This window comes from Teleopsis dalmanni, chromosome 1, assembly GCF_002237135.1.
Source record: "Teleopsis dalmanni isolate 2A chromosome 1, ASM223713v2, whole genome shotgun sequence".
Lineage (NCBI taxonomy): Eukaryota > Metazoa > Arthropoda > Insecta > Diptera > Diopsidae > Teleopsis > Teleopsis dalmanni.
Window position 1 is genome coordinate 53,242,457 of NC_051846.1, and position 18,473 is coordinate 53,260,929.

Consider the following 18,473-nt stretch of genomic DNA (forward strand, 5'->3'; position numbering starts at 1 on the left):
AATATTTCTATTCCAAGGAGTGTAATATACATAATGAGTTGCTAATATAGGTTTATAAAAATACATATTTGTATAGAGGTTTATCTCCACCTGACATCGCTAAGACCAAATATAGGATAGGATATGCATGCTAACGTCTAGTCAGATCAACCTAACTCATATACCGGCATCAATTTAATTACTCTTTGTTTAATTTTTTAAAGTTTCAAATATCAATTTTTAAAAGTTCCTAGGAATACTGGTAAAAGGTCTTTCAGAAGATTATAGCACAACTCATTGTTAAGATCCTTCTAAATAAATGATAATTGATGAATTTTCCAAATCTTGGCACTGTCATTGAATACATTAAATAATAAATTAATAAATCCAGTACACTTACAGTACTTATCACAATGTCTTCGTTGTATTGTACTCGTTTCATATGATAGTAAACTAGTATATCTCTTCGCACTTTGTCGAAAATCGTTCTGATGATTTATTTTCATAGATATTGTCAAATTCTACTAATTCGTTTTGTTCTAACGTTTCATTTGTTATGTTGTGAATTCCGATTTCTAAACATATATACTTGTCATCACTGTACTTGTTCCTGTATGTTTTGGTCTTTTTGGTGGTTTTTTTCAAGTTTTTAGATAACAAAATAACAGTTTTTAGTGCTAAATTAATATTAATTAATTAAATTATCCATATATTAAATGATCATAAAGCAAGAAATAGTTCAAAGAAGAATATATTAATATATTAAAAAAATAATGTTCCATAAAATACTAAAATCAAGTCCACTGAATAGTTTTCAAACACAAAAACAAAAAATTCTACACCCCAACAGCGTTAATCTGAAACCTTGAAGAATCCGATGCATGGTCAGACTTAAAATGACCTGGAGAAAAACAATACTTCATAAAACTGGCAAATCGTTTAATGAATTAAGACAAATAGCACGAAATATAAACTATTGGAATACTTTTGTTGAGTCCTTAAGTTCCTAATGGAGTATGGAATAATAATAATATGGCAAAATCCATTTGACTTTCAGAAATGGTCGTTAAGTCTGGTTGGTCGTTATATCAGGTGTCGTTAGAAATGACTTGTCCTATATATAAGCATCAAGAAAATTTTTATAATATCTGCTAGTACATTTGTTGGCTAACTTAACTGTTAGTTTTGAATTATTAAATGCATTTTTACAGAGTGCTGTTTTTCTCCACATTATGTGACAGAAATATTCGTCTAAATTTGAAGGCAGTCATACTATTATTATGTCTTTCTCCGAGAAACATATTATAAGGTTGTGAAAATATGCACCTTTTTTTGACTAAAAAAATGTTCAATACATAAGTAAATACAATTTTTCTATTATCAGTATCTATTGTCAGTATTTATGGTATCTCAATACTTCTATTCCAAATACACTATATTCAGTATAAGTACAGCTATTCTGCTTTAATTCTCAGAATAGTGTATGATGATTTGACGGTTATTGAATGTTTTGATAACTTGCGAAGTTCAAAATATTTTTGTTTATAAAGTAATTAGTAGCCTTTCGAAGAACAGCAGAAGCTATTGTCACCAAAATATTTCAAACTCAGAGCTATAATCATTTTTGCATGTCTGGAACAAATTGTATGTATTAGTAGTTTGTATTTATGCAGATACTTCAAGGTTATGTGACATAGTGACTTAGTTAATTTTACCTTTAACGCCACCAAAAGTAACGAATACTTTGAAAACAAAAATGAAGTGAAAAAAATTATTTGTAGAAGTTGCATAAACAATGCAGTGCAACACGCAAGCGAAACATGAGTACAAAGGCTCGAAGTAATAGTCACATAACAACAAATCCACCCCTGCTGCGTGCCCGATAAAGCATCTTGTTTATTTTATATCTTCGAAGTTTTGTTTTTTTTCATATTCCATGAGTGGAAGCACGTCAGCGGATTAATAACTGGAGGCTTCGAGCCACACTTATGCCACTTCAAAATTGTTGACAAAGGAAAAACAAATTTGACCAAAAATTCGAAATAAAGAAATGTATCTCAAAAACACTTAATTAAAAGATAGAAAAACAGCCAGTAGAGCGTGTTGAATAAACAATTTGAACATTTGTGCGATAAATGCGACAAACGTTTTAATAATAATTATAATTTCAGTGCAAAGGCAAGCGATTCATACTTTGTTGCCACGGAATGTTTATACGATTATCTGCTTATTGGCATTATAAATTTAAGTATCTGCCATAAAATTAGTTGTCTGCGGAAAACTAAACTGAGTCCAAAGATTTTATTTTTATTTATATATTTTTTGTTGAAATTTTTTGACAAAAACACACAATCGTTGATTGCGACATGAAAAACGTGCAACTTCTAAGCTTGTCACGAAAAAAATCAGGAAAATGCAATTTTTTTTCTTACCACATAGCAATGTGGCACCTTCTCACATGATGCAGTTTTTTTTTAGACGAATATGCAAAAATGTTGAATTCCAACATTGGATCCAGTCAACGAGAAAGAAAAGTTGCGCATTGAACAATGTGAGGATTGATGTCTTTGTTTTTTTTCTAAGGGTCTTGGACTTCAATTTAATCAGTGAACTCCGTGAAACTGCAGCAACTACGAAACCATCAACAAAATGTCGTAAAAATGCCTGAAGAGATGTGATTTTCTATTTAAACAAATAAATGTCCTTTAAAGTTGAATAAAAAAAGTTAAAATATTGTTAGGAAAGACCTGTGGAAGTTAATGACAAAAAAAAAATTATAAAAAATAATAATAATTAAAAAATGAAGATATGATTGAACACGATCTCAAATGAAAAGTTAAAGTATATAAAAAAGGAAATTTATATTTTAATTAATTATTACAGAAATATAAAACTTAGCTATATTAGGCAACACAGGAACTTTGACAAGGAAGGTGAGAAATCAAACAATTATTAACTTATTTTTTAATTCATAAAACATGACTTGTGATGTTGTGAAGCTAATTATTGAATATTTTTTAACACCATTAACTAAAACTGATTTTAAAAATGCATTATTTACAAAGTGTATTCAATAACTTGTTGATATTTTCATGTTCCCATTTAACACTTATATCATTTATAAAGTTAGCAATCTCACTCCACTCAAGCATGCAGCTAGTGCTCAGCTCAATACAAACAATAAAGCAAACAGCAAACAATAAAGCAAACAGCAAACACTAAAGCAAACATTCAAAACGAGAACAAAAAACAACCAAAAAAATATGAAGAAAAAGATAGAAGTGTCAGTTAACAGCATTAAAAAATGAGGAAACTTTACAAGAGACAAAATTGTTAAATACGTCGGTATTTATATTTTCGACATTGGTATTTAAGACCTCAAGTTATGTACCAAGAAATATATTGCTAACCAAGAAATATAGTAATGGCAACCAGATGAATCTATGATTATTTTTTTGAGATTCTTTTGAGCATGGTTATCCTCAATGGTTTTAAAAAACTATGAACTATGGAATACCTTAGAATAAGGTAGTAAGGAAGCAATTCATATCGCATTAATATGATTCAGCATTTGTAATGAAGTAATCATTAACACATGAAGCATTCATTTGGATAATACTTGAAAAGATAAATACTTTTATGTTAGTTTCATCATATAAGATCGTTGTTTAGGAATTTATTTCTCGATAAATATTATATTATGTGAATAATTAAAAAATGAAGTTAATATCACCGGCAAAAATTTGAGTTTTAAGTTGCTTTGATAGTTCCAATCTCAAACTTTCTTAGAGAGTGTTTTTAATACACTGTTTTCTGCTATTGTTATAGTACCAAGTATTTCAGTAAAGGTTTCTTAACTGTCAGTGCAGAATGGAAAAATAAATCAGGACGTACTAATGAGCTCATATTATAGAATATATTATATATATATATATATTTAATGTCTTTCAACATATTTCATTTTTCATCTTTTAATTCACATTAAATTAGTTCAAAAACTTAGAAGTTAAAAAAAACAGCTAGTTGTTATATAACTGTACTTTTAAGTTTTGCAATCATCGATTAATACTATATAAATTACTTAATCGTAGAAATGAAATAGTTTTAAAATTTTGATTTTTTATACAAATTATGTACATCGAGGTAGAAATAATGTCCATTTTTCGACAGCTGATGTCTTGTAAATTATGCATTGATACATAATCCAGAACCTTCTATATACGAGAAGAAATTTAGTTTGATGAGAATTATAATAATTTATGATTTTTTAATTAATTCAACTTGTTTTATTGGTAATCCCATCATGTTGTTTTCTAAAGTACATACTTACTTAAAATACATTATTAGTCAAAAAAATTATTTTAACATTTTCTATGTTTACATTTAAATTTCTGTTTACTCAGAATAAAAATAAATAAATTAATACAAAATAAATGAAAATTTGTTTAAAATTTAATTGCGACCTAGAGGTGAGATTTCATGAAATGGTTGTTAAACTATTTTCACTTAGTTTCATACCTTTTTTACCTCTTTTTAGGTGTACAGTCTTTCAATTCTGTTCAATTCTAGTACTTAATAATTTGGATTGTAATAGCCCGGGTACATTATCCTAGTATAACCTGTCAAAACTAAAATTGGGATGATATTAGTTATACTTATTTTAGGGGTAAACGTTTCAGACCAAAAAAAGTTTTTAAAAGATATTATGTTATCTTTTTGTTGTTATAAAAGCAGTTTATAACGTTATATAGTAGAATCAAATTAAAACCTTATTTTTAAACTCTTTATTAGTGTTGCACAAAAAGCTATGCTTTCTTGATCATGACAAAGAAGCTATTTTTAATATTAAGAGGGTTTTCGAATAGCAAAGAAAGAAATGACAAACACAAAAATTTATTTAATTTTACTGAAATTTGGCTGACCATACAACTCTGTTTCGAATATTGCCAAGTACTCACTATCAGTGTTCTTAGGAAATCTTTGAATTTCTTTTTAATTAGTTTATAGTCCGTATATAATTTGTTTGAACTGCAAGAGCCAGGCTTACAACTCGTGCTTGTCAAATTAGAAGCGATGATTACTCGTGTTTAACCACGTTGTATGCTCAGACAAATTTTAATAAACTAACTAATATTTTGGTCCTTGTCTTCTCGTTTCTATTCGAACCCTTCAAAATTTTAAACAGTTTCTTTTTGTCATAAGTATGCGTCACTTTAGACAAAAAAATTTATATTAATAATATATTGTTTTAACGACCAAACATTTTTTAATAATAATCTTGTTTTTAAACGGTCTTATTAGTTAAAATAAGATTTATTGATTCATTAAAATTATATATGTATACATTTTTTTATATATATTTATAAAGAGGTTTTTTCGAACAGTAGTGAACTACAACAACAAAAATTTTATATTTTATATTATTTTTTAATTAATTGAATTTTTTTTCTGACCATTTCATTTTTAAACGGACTTATTGGTTAATAGTTATATATTACATTTTATAAATATTTTTTATTTTGTAAAAATTTTTTTGTTTTTTAAAAATTTTTTTAAAAGTTGTTTATTTAACTATTGACCAATTAGCTCGTTTAAAAATGAAATGATTATTATAAATTAATATAAAAAAATATATACATATATAATTTGTTCTCATAATTTTAGTGAACAAAAGATTTTTAAGAAAAAAATTCAATTTTAAAGTTTAGCGGGCGCAACGGAAGCGCATTAATTTAATGCATAAAATTAATGCGCCCTTAAAGTAAACATTTATCACACACTTAACAATTTTTGTTTTGTGTAGGTTATTAAATGCAAAAACTAAAAAAAAAACAATGCAACAACAACAAAACTCAATACGAAATTATCCTTTTGCCCCTCTTCGCTTTTGTTTGAAACATGCAAATTTCTTTTTTCAATATTTTGTTGGACACTTGCTGCGTGCGGCATGCAGCGCTCAGTGATAATATGTTACTGCAGTCACAAAAGCAAGACAGACATACAGACGGACACAAATCTACAAATATACACAAGCACACAAACGCATACACATACATATATACACATATCTTTAAATATTTAATGCATATTTGTATATTAATTTTATGAATTCATATCAAGGCGCAACTGTCGTTCATAACTAATTAAAAATTCCTACACTTCTCTCTTTCGCTCAATTGTAAAATTAGTTTCTTATCGCATTTATCATCGGCGAGGCGACGCTAGCGCTGACGTAAACGTTGTAATTTTCACAAAAGCCAATGAATACAAACGGCAGCGAATAGAACGAACGCCACACTCCAAACCGATGCGTTGACGGATAGTTGAGTTGTGAACGTCAAAAGGGTTTTTCTCTGTTATTGAGAGTGGAAAATTTTCATGAATATGAATTTTTTATTAAATATGTTTTTGATTTTAATTTTTTTTTTTTTATATATTTTATGCTAACATTTTGCATTACATATATTTTTTTTATAAAATATTTTTTTATTTTTATAAATTTCATTTGGTATCTCAGATAGCGGTAAATACATCGAAGGCGTTCTGCGTTGCAATTTTCATTTTATAGCAAAAGTCACGCAAACTTCAAAAGTGAAAATGCATTCCATATTAAATAAATAAATAATATATAAAATTTATTATTTAAAAGTACAACATTGTATAAGTATAATAAACATATGTAAATATATGTAGAGGAGGTTACTATTCTTTATAATATAATATACATGGCTATGAACAATTAAATAATATACACTAACGCTTAGTATCACTCCTTAAAACACAAAGTTTTTATTATTTAAGAAAATTGAAGAGAAGTTACAATTAATTAAAAAATAATTATTAAAATACATTATTAAACATACACTGAAAAAAAATTTTAACCCAAAACTATTTATTAGTAGAATCTCGAAGATATTATATGAAATATATATTTATATTTATACACATATATATTTTTTATAATAAATGGTATTATATATTGTATGATATAAAGCTATCCCTGTTTTTTTCAAATATTGTTTAACAAAAATGTTCTCTTATTCTCTGAAATTCAATATTAAGTAAGTATATATTGGTCATTATTATTTACAAGACTGAAGAGCCCAAACAAGCATGCGGCAGTCAAGAAGATTCATTGATCCTGAACACATCAAAGTTGACGGTATTCTTAACCTTAGCAGAAACGATATTAAAAGCAAAACTGAACTTCTTATAGGACACTATAGACTTAATTACCACATGTCGAATTTAGGTGTGGTAAAAAGTGATACCTGTCGACTCCATTATAAGGAGGAGGAAACATCGGAGTATATTCTATACAACTGTCCAGCAGCGGCAAGACGTAGACTAAACTACCTTGAAAGCGGGATCTTCGTCCCAAATGAAATAGGTAAAATCCAGCCCACAACAATTACGATATTTACAAATAATCTAGAATTGTTTTAGTGAGGCCTTAGACACGCAATAGATCTTTTAGGTCGGGGTGCATTCATACCATAGACTAATATTTAATAATAATAATAATAATGTATAACAATTCCATCGGTGTAGAACTTTTATGGTTGTCAGCGAAAGACTTGACTTAGTTATTTTTAGCAACACTTCGGTCAGCTAATTTTAAAACTATGAGAGTTTTGCAGAGACCGAGACAAATAGTAGTCATGATACAATGTTCGCGTTATGTAGTGCATGTATCAATACGTTTCAAACAAGTTTTGGGAATGAGTTCCCACTCATTAGAGATGATCTGGTATTATCATGATGGCACACAACTCCTTTCATGTTGAAGAGTTCTTTTCACCTTTCCTTGAACAGTAACGAATCGAGGTAACTGTTAAGACTGAAGCATGTCGTAATAGACAATTCTCTTATATCATATATATAGTACATGATTTGCGCTTTCATAATATAGATCCTTTAACAATTGTTTAATGTGTTAAAATTGTAAAATCGTACTACAAAACTAACGATTCTGTAGTAGTTGTTTTACGGATTAAATTTTTATTTTGTAATGAGGTTTATCTTTTAGTAGCTGGATACGTCAACAAACAAGAGCGACGCAGCTGTGGTAATGGAAATTTATAGATTTTACTATTGAACAATTTTTGCATCCATTAAAAGGCACAATATTTAGACTGGAGGTGCGACAGTTTAGCGTTCTAATGAAAGGGTGAAGGTATTTTGAGTTCAAATCCTCTATACTATTTCAGGTTACTTTACACTACGTATAATGGTTTTTTCTCCAATAATGTTTTCATTTAAACTCTAATTTACTTTTCAATGTAATTGCTACAACTACATGATCACCTACTTGTTTAGTGTGAAAATGAAGATATACACCATGAAAATATATTGTTTCAACAGGACAATGCCATAAACCAGTAGCTGTCAATCACAATTCGCATAAGAATCCATTAACACTGGCAACATATTATTATTCAAGGAATGCTATGACGAAGTGATGCATAGCTCAAAAATAGTGGTAACTACAATCTACACACTTGAATATGAAACTACTACCTTGACGAAAAGATGTTTGCAGTGGATGTATGATCACATACTCTTCTGATAACCATGTAATAAAGATAACCATGTCTACCATATATAAATGAATTCAACACCCTCTTCAATTATGCCTTTGTAAAATATTGGGAACTTCGAGGCTTATTTAGAAGATATAAGAAATAGGAGTCATGTGCTATTTAATTGTTATAATTGCTATATAATTATTAACATCATGAATTGATACTATATTAATCATTTAGTACAAGAATTTAATTGAGATATTTTTATATAAACTGTGAACACGTGGAAATATATATCCGTTTCCCGTCAATTAATGTGTCCGAGATTGTTACATTGAGACCTATATTTTTGATCATATTTTATTGCTGTAATGTCTTGTTTACTTGAGTTTAAAGCCCAAAAAAGTGAAGTTGTATATTTCACATTATAACATATATCTACCCCAACATATGCGACTATTTACAATGAAATAAATTTTTTACCGCAGTAGTGTCCTTCGATCGCGCGTCTAATTAAACTCTTTCGGGTAGAAATTATCGATAATGACCACGAAACTGATTTTTGATTATTTTTTATTACTTAAAATCAGTTAATTCACATCTGAGTTAAAGAAGCTTTCAAGACAATGAATTTCTTCATATGAACCAATAAAATAAACGGACAACACAGTGCGTACTGCTCTCTCTCTCTCTCTCTCTCGACCTTACTTTCTCTAGGTTGTTTATTTACGATAAACGGTTGTATGGAGGGGTAGAAGAATAGGTACAGAACGATATATGGGAAAGTTCGAGAGTAAACTTCTTGGTATTATCTTTAGTTTTCTACAAGTTGGCGTTGACTACCATATCCGCATGAATCATGAGATATACCAACTTTAATGCAACAATGTCTTTGTTTAGCAAATTCATATTCATCATCTTCACTGGTTAAGCTGCGTTATAATGAAAGTCGTTGCTTTAAGAATACATATATGAGTTTGCAGTGGCGTTTTGAGAAAGAAAATAAAGAAGTGGTGTCATTAGTATAGTGCTTAAGTTGTAGCAGCACTAATCACTAATCCACGATGCTACAAAAAGTACGTATGGGGCACAGGCTTAATATGTCAGACCGAAAGCTAGAATTAATTGTTAGCGTCAGTTAAGTAAGTAAAACAAACAAATTGCTCCTTGTATATAATAATTTCTTTTTTTTCGTTCCAAACATTATAAGTTTTGACGAGACTACAGTGGATAACAATTGCTTATTTTGACAAAACAATTTATTTTCTCTCTGTCCAAACATTATGAAATTTTTACGTAATATCAGTTGAAAAGCTTATAATTTCTAACATATAACGTCATCGTAAAAACCTATTTTTGGAAAGTCCTGTGTGCTTTGAAGTGCTACTTTTTAAAAAATTATTTAGGAAAACTTTTAACTTCATTACTTCACTTTTGTAGTAAGTAAGTAGCCTTGATTTCAATAAAAATTTCAATATATTGTTGAAATAATAACAACTCACCTAGAGAATAGTTTAGTAATAATATCAAAGCTTGTATTTATCTTGATAATTCATCGTAGTAAAGTTGAACTTCAAGTTGAATTATATTTTTATAATCAATGCAAGTGAATGAAACGTTATTATTATTCATACTCAGTAGTTCTCATCAAAAAAATTTCGGTCAGAATCAGCCTTCCTGACTGAGACTTGAAATTAAAGTGCAATCTTCACATTTCTTGAGTTTTCGTTTAGATGAAATTAAGTGGGTGATATGATTTTCCATACCAGACACTTGTAATGTATTATTTAGGGATCATTACAGTTGGAGCAGTGGCCAGATACATCAAAGCCCATTTGAATACAAATAATAAATCGAATTTTGCTGAGACCGAAACATATAGTAGTCATAGTAGAATGTATCAAAACTTTTACAACCAACTTTCGTCAGTTTCTTTCGAGTCTTAAAAGTGGGTGACGATGTGGGTGACTTTCATATTTTTGTCATTTCCTTTTTTGTTGGCTAACTATGGGTGCTTGTTCTTGATTGGTTCATTTCAGAGTTCGAAATGTGAGCAGTAGAGGATTATAGCAACACTAGACTGTAATATTTCGTTATAGACGCAAAACTGTTATTTTCATCAAACACTCAACATAGGCTTGTTTGCAGTTAATAAGAACTGTGAAGACGTTTGTGGAGGGTAAATGGCCTTTGACTATGATCGCAGGTATTAGATATTCTCATATATAATCTATTGTTCATTGCCTGCAATGATTCGCTTTGAAAATGGTACGCATAACTTAATTGCCCTTAAAAAAATGTGGTCTGAAATGAATTAGTGCTGCGAGGTATATAGATAGCAACACCATATAGTCACAACTGTGAATTTGTTTTACATTACCCAGTAAAATAAGAAATCTGTTTTATTGATAAATATGAACGTCACTAAGAATTCACTGAAGAATTCTTTACAAAGGAACTCTTGTCATATACTCAGTTTTTGTAATTGTCATGTATTATATATTATTATTTATAAAATGAACAAAACACCCTGTATGATATGTCGACTACCTATGGTAAATACAAAATGCCTATTAAATTTATGACTTCCTTACGAATACTGCCCTTCCTTTACTTGAGTATTGGCCGCAACAACTTCCTTGCATGACCAATTCTTATATTAAGTAATTTGAAGTTTTTTTTTGTGTAGGTTAAAAAAAAACTCCCTCTTTGCGTATAAAATCCTGTACAAAGATAACGTTTGCTGTGGTGTCGGTCTTTCTTTTGAGTTACTTAAAATTTGTCAAAGACTGTCACAATTTTCACCCGTGATGGATTTACGATATTGGCTCTTGCAGTGCCACTCGCTGCTAGTCACTTGTCGCGCAAGGGTAATTGGGTACAACAATCTCTACCAAATAATGTTTATTATTTGCCACAAAAAAACCAATAAAATGAAAAAATAAACTTATTGTTAAAATAACAAAATAATAAATTTCTCTATTAGAAACAAATACGAAACATTTTCCTATAAATGCAATTAATTTTATGCAAAAATAAGACAAATTGTTAGGTCACCCGTTTCACGCTACAGCGAATTCCTTTGTATGCGCCTTTAGAGTTTAATTATAAACTTGGCAAATTTGCAATTTGCATGGTAATAAAATTCATTATGAATTAATTGAATCAAATATAAGAAAATAAATTATTTAAAAAATTATGCAAAAAATATCGCTTAAATTGAAACGAGCACGTTTCATGCAAACTGCAAAAACGAAAAACGAAAAGTTAAGAGAAAATTTTTGCAGTGAAAACAGGTTTTTTAGTCAAGTTTTTGTAATTTTATATTAAAACATCTGCTGTTTTATGTTTTAAATTTAATTTAAGTATTCCTATATATTTGTAAACAATTATTATTATATTTTTTGCAGTTCCTGTCTAGCAATTCTCTTACAACGCTTACAAACCCTGCAGTGCAATCTCCAATAGCAGCCGCCTCAAATGCACCTTCATTAAGTCCTCCTTCCGTTGGTGCAGACAGCAGTACTAGCAGTGGTGATGGTGCTGGTACACATAGTGATACGCTAACGCCTGATCCCACATCACAATCATCTGCAACTTGTGTATCTTCCGGTGCCACAACCAATACAATTGACAGTGGTACCGCTGCCTATGCATGTGCGGTTAATGTGAATACCACCACCGCTGCACCACCCTGCTGTGATAATGGTCGCACGATAATGCCTGAATCGGTAGCAGGACAAAGTTTTTGTTCCTATCAGTACGATCCAACACGTTTGGCGTTAAGTAGTTACGGTCGTATACAATCAGCGGCTGGTGTTGGTGTTTATAGTACAGCTTATCCATCTACAGAACAGAACCCTTATCCTAGTATAGGCGTGGAAAGTGCACCTTTCTACTCGACTTTGGTAAGTAAAAATAATTTTATTTTTAGATATAGTTTTGTTTTTTTTGAATATGAGATATATAAATATATTATTAAAAAAAAGCGCCTATATACTGTTTAGAAATGGAAGAACTCATAATTTGTTTAGGATTGTAACAGTGCAGTCTTGAAATAGTTTTTAATTTGTTATTGCATTACAACCTATGATTATTGAAGTTTCCTTCTACAAGAAAATCTGATATATGCGTGCTTAAATATAATTATGATTAAAACATTATAGTCAGTAATAGGTGGATTATTACAGAAATATCTGATAGTAACTCAAGCTTTTGTCTCTATTTTTGAGACAAAGCCTGGAAGCATTTATTTGAAGGATATTTTTGAAGCATATTTTTTAGAACAGCCGAATACATATGTTAAATGTGTCGATTACCCTTTAGCGCAAAAACAATTCTCTTTAAATTATAATGCTCTTTTCATCAAATAACAAAATAATAGGATTTAAACTCTTTAAACTTCATTTTCATATATAAGTTAACGGTTTATTAAAAGAGAGAATGCTATAAGTATAAAAAACAAATTTTTTGAAATGTATACACTAATAATATTTTAAAATAAATTTGTGATCAATATTGGATAAAGTAGCAATCCACAGTTCCTTTCGAAACGTGTGTTCAAATGTGTATACATATTATATGTATAAGTAAATTAAGGCACTCGAATTAAACTTGGACGTCAAAAGTACTACTCATAATGGTCTACAGACTGCATGTAGAGCATGCATGCTCCATGTGCCTATGAGTCCAGTTTTGTATTTAGTTATAAAAATATATTTCCTTCATGAAATTGAGAGAATATAATGTTTATTTCTTTTAATATGATATGAGCTGATACAGTCGCTCCCCTCGTATTTCCGCCTTCTACCACTCTTCCTTGTTCATCATTAATAATAAAGGTATGAATAACTATTTTGAGGTTTTTATGTACAAATAATTTAAGCAATATATTAAAGGAATCTTGTAGATGATTACTTTTATTTACACTGTAAGTAACACAAATCCAATATTTTTATTTCATATTTTTAAATACTATTGCTTTGAGTTTTAGTTTGTTTGGCGTGCCAGTGTCCCACTCTTATGGACACATGCATATTTCGGGTAATTGTATGCCAGATGAGCTTACTAAGACAGTATGGTCCCTGCTATTCACTTTGCATATACTGACAACCCACTTGCAACAGTTACTCTGGCAATCAAACAAAAATATCTGAATAAAGCCAAAGCTGGGCAAACAAATCCTGATGTCAGATCTCTAGGTTACTAACTTACTTAGTTGGCCATTACAAATTTGAGTTGTCCTTAGACGCGTCAAGTAGCCTACATCAGCTAGCCCGATCAGTTGCTTGCGGTCGCCAGTTGGTAGTATCGACCGCCACCAAATCGTTGGTCATCTGATCCTTCTACCGAAGATCCAGATGGCCTTAACTGCTTTTATTCTAGCTGGAGTACTTTTTTCCATGTGCATGATATGACCAAGCCAGTGAAGCCGCTGAATTTTTATGCACTTAACTATGTGAACGTCGCGGTATAGGTCAGAAACTATAGAGTTTCGGAAGAACATTTCTTTCGAATGCTGCAAACGCTTTCTCATCAAAATTAGAAATTGTCCAACTTCTGATTCTTGTTTATCGAGAGAGAACTTTATTTCTCAATTGCCTGAAGTAACATTTGTTGGCAAGAGTGATTCTTCATTGAATCTCTAGGCTGACGTTATTTTTGTTGTTTACGCTGATTCCCAAATAAACAAAGTACTTTAAAATTTCGAACTTATAATTTTCGACATTGATATGGTTCCCAAGACGTTCAGAAGTTTTATTTGTTGGCAGAAAGTGTTTTGTTTTGTCCTCCAGATCTCTAAGTTGACTGGATCTAAACTGAATGAAGAACGTCCTGCTTAACACTACGGTATCGGTGCTGAGGATTTACGGCATTAAAGATAGGTATGCTATGCAACTAGGCTTACTCTATAATGATTTTTGTTGTGGTTGTGGTTCTGAGGATGAAGAGGAAAATGTGTTTTATATTATGTGTTAGTGCCAAACTTTTGCCAGGAGAAGATTTAAAATGTTCGGGGACCATCATATTATACATTTTATGAAATTTGTAAACACATGAGTTTCTTAAGAATTTTTATTTTAATTCTTCAATTTATCAAAAACATAGCATAATTGGTGGATAAAAATTTGATGTGAAAAACTTATGATAAGATAATATCATAACACCTACTGTGTATCGATATTGATAATCTATATAGCATGTATAATATATTTGTCATATTATGGCACAATAACTTTCGTTTACTTTCGCCGGATTGAGCGTATGGGGCGTATGAGTAAATTTTAATTGAGTTCATTTTGCTTTAAACTTTTCGAAAATGTCATTGCTATTTGAATTGCCATTGAAACCCCTTAACTCTTACAAGAACTTTGCTGTGGTTTCACTTTGTTTGGATTCATTTTCCTTTTTGTTGTTTGTTTGTTGTTCTTTTAGAATGCGTATTCTCTTTGAGTGCATTACTGTTTTTAGTTTTCTTACATTTCTCTTTTATATCTTTTTCATTATTTTATGTCATGTGCTTTTGTTATTATTGTTATTTGTGTTTTTATGCTTGTTATTGTCGTTTACTTAACTGCAGTTTCTACTTTTAGTCTTAGTTGTTCTTCTTCTTCTACTACTACTATTACTACTACTTTTTCTTCTTCTTACAGTGGAACTTAATTATTACTTTATTTCATTTTATTTTCGCATTGTTGTTGCTTGGTCGTTGGTATGGTGTGGTGTTGTTTTCATGTTGGATGCGGTTTTGTGGATTTGCATTTTACATTTTCTTTCATTACGTATGCAAGTTTAATGTTTATGCTTCAGCGCATATTTAATTGTTGTAATTGGCGTTGTTAGTAGTGTTGTTGTTGTTGCTGCTCTTGTTTTGAATGTCGCTTTTTGTTATTATTTATTTGCATTTTTGCTGTAATAGTTATTGTTGTTGCTGTGTTATTAGCTACTTAATTCAATTTGTTAATGTATTACACATTTTCTTCTTCATTTTTAGCATATACTTAAGCTGGTACTTTGCTTATACGTATGTACTTCATTTGGTTTTGTTTTTGTTTTTTCACTTTTTTTTGTTTTCCATTCGACTTAAATTACCGCAGCGACGTCGCAACTGAAGTCTGATGTGTGCTCATGTTATGACAACAATTATTGTAAAATGTCACAAATTAGTTTTGTAATTAGTTTTGCATACGTTTTTGTTGTTCTCTTAGTTGTTATTGTTGTTCAGTTGCATTTACAGGGGTTATTGCTATTTTCGTCATTTGATTTTTGCTAATTTTATATATGAAATCGTTGAGATTCTCTAGTATTATTAAATCTTGAAAAACCTGATAATTCGTTTTTATTGTTTTATTATCAAAATTTTATTCACACGTCTCTATTCATTAAATTATGTTGAGGCTAGCTGAGTCAGTGCACTTGAGCACTTTTACTCTCTATTAACTGCGAGGTTTTTTCAAAACCCCTCCTTGCGCCTTGACTAGATTATTGTTTATCACTTCAATAGACTAAGCAATCATTGACCTCAGATCTGCATACCTCCCCGAGGAGCCATTCTGAGATTTGATAAGTCTGTCAGATTTCGCAAATAATTTCAGGGCTCTAACCTTTATGTATTTTTGATGGGATCAATCTTGATGTCCCTGAGGATGTCATTCGACCTAATGTACCATGGAACTTTGAAAAGTCTTCTCAGACCCTAGCTTTGTGCAATTTCTAGCTGGTGAATAGTAACGTTTGAAGCTTTGCTAAACGCTACACAACCATATAGAAGTGACGGATGAATTATTTGGTTATATATCAGTTTCCTGTTCTTAGCATTTAGATTTTCGATTCTAAATAGCGGTTGGAGGTAATGAAGAATTTTGGCACAGCTAATTCTTTTCAGTTGTTTCACATGTTTAAGCCATGTGAATCGTTTGTCCAACGTGATGCCGAGATATCTCTATTCAATTACATGAAATAAATTAATTATTTAAAATAAATATGCACTTGCGAAATGAAGTAATTGGTATTCAATCTCACATAGGTCGGCACCCCAAATAATTAGAATCTTCCTCTAGCGGCTTCAGTAGTAGTTGAGAGTGAGAAAAAGAAGAGATAAGTGTTATAAATGTAAGTAATTGATATTTAGTCTCATAGAAAGGACCTCATATGGCTAGGTAGTCCTTTTAGCGACTTCTATAGTAGTTGAGAGTCAGAAAAAGAAAAGTTAAGTATTACAAATTTACTTTGTGAATAGCTGGCATTCGCCTAAAGGTGTATATCTGTCATGCAACTCCCTATCTAAAATGCTTATTCGATAAAAGTAGTATAAGTATTAACTATATATTCTATATATCTATCTACCTATGTTAAAATCATATAGAAAGAAATGTAGAATTCGAAAATATAACCAATTATATATTCCGAATTATTTTCTAATTTTAAAAATGATCTATATTAATTCGTATTACGGTGTTAATTCGCATTAGAAAAAAGGTTAATGATATATGAACGTAAAACTGCTTAATAGATGTGGCATTCCCAAAGCAAGGTTTTCTGAAGCAGAACTAATGTTCGCTAAAATTCTATAAAATTGTAAATAACTTAAGAACTAATAAACATATCACTTCCATTTTTTGTTTGAAGTTACATTTTTATATATGTAATAACTATAAATAATCCAGTAAAAGTAAAAAAAAAATTTTTAAATTATAAATGATTAGCAGTGAAAATAATGCCATGAATCATTCCGAGCCTTAGTTATATTGTAAAGGTATTAAAGTTTTACAGATATTCAAAAAAATTGAGAAGTTGGTCATGTTTGGGCCTTAATTTGGAAAGGTTCCTATATTTATATTCAAAATACATTTAAAAGAAAGCCCATTTTAAAAACCATGTTTTAGAAAATTTTATTATAATATCTTTACTAGTTCAGAAAATGCCAAATTTTTATACTCCTATGTGAGTGTGGTCATATTGCGCGACGGTGTTTCACTTATTATTACCCTTTGAATACCTAAATTTTCGTTGAAATTTTCTCTGTTAAATCATAATGGTTGATGCTCAGTTTTTAAATTTTTCAAAACTTTTGTCATCAGAGAAGATAATAATCGCTTTTTAACTAGTGTAATGAAAACATTAAGTTGTTCGCGCTCTGGATTATTGTTTCTAAGGATTAAATTATTATTGACATATCCGCATAGACTAAAGATTTGCAATGCTCTCACAAAAAATGATTCCAGAATATCAGATTATCCGCCACGCCACTGCTTTATTCCTATTAAAGGATAAAAACTTGCATAGTTATTAAGCTCTTCATTGATTAAATCAATATTATAATTCAAAGATTTGTGAATGATCTGGACGGCATTTGAGACTTTATGACAGTCTCGTTGATCTTACTGTAAGATTCTTGGTTAAATATCGCTGGCATTCCAATTTTATTCAGTTTTATAGCTCAATATGCCTCCAGTTATAACCAGATAGTGCGTATTTCAGAGTAAATCGATATCTGTTGGTTTACCTTTGGGTTCTTTTTACATTAAAAGTGATAGTTTTTTATATTATACAAAGTAACTCAAACAAATAAAAATTTCGTAGCCATATGTATAGTGTAGTTAGGTAAGGTTAGAATGACAGTTATGGTGTAGAATTCCGTAAACATTTTATACTCATATTTTTTGAGTGTATAAATAGTTTAGACACATTGTTCTCGAACATTAATCTTTACATAATGCTTTGCCAAACACTAAACAAGAAAAATATATTGTTACACTATGCCTAAATTTCCAAATTTTTAACATTATTATCATATTTCTGTAATAATTTTATAAGAAAACTGAAAGCATTTTTTTGCAGGATATTTATCGAAGTATCATTATTAAATATTCAACAACTATTTGAGTGCCAATATATTGAAATTGGTTAGGTTAGGTAAATCCCGCTAGCCGTAAGCTACATACAGACTTAGTAGTCCTTAGCGATATC

General features: G+C 30.0%; 1 protein-coding gene across 1 annotated transcript in view; it reads left to right on the forward strand.

Annotated features, from left to right (window-relative positions):
- The window catches only part of LOC119681405 (homeobox protein araucan-like), a 158,436-nt gene that overhangs the window by 55,928 nt on the left and 84,035 nt on the right, over nt 1–18,473 (forward strand). Inside the window, exon 3 of the mRNA XM_038094591.1 lies at nt 11,915–12,412. Within this exon, the coding sequence (XP_037950519.1) occupies nt 11,915–12,412 (498 nt within the window). The remainder of the gene's footprint in view (nt 1–11,914; nt 12,413–18,473) is intronic.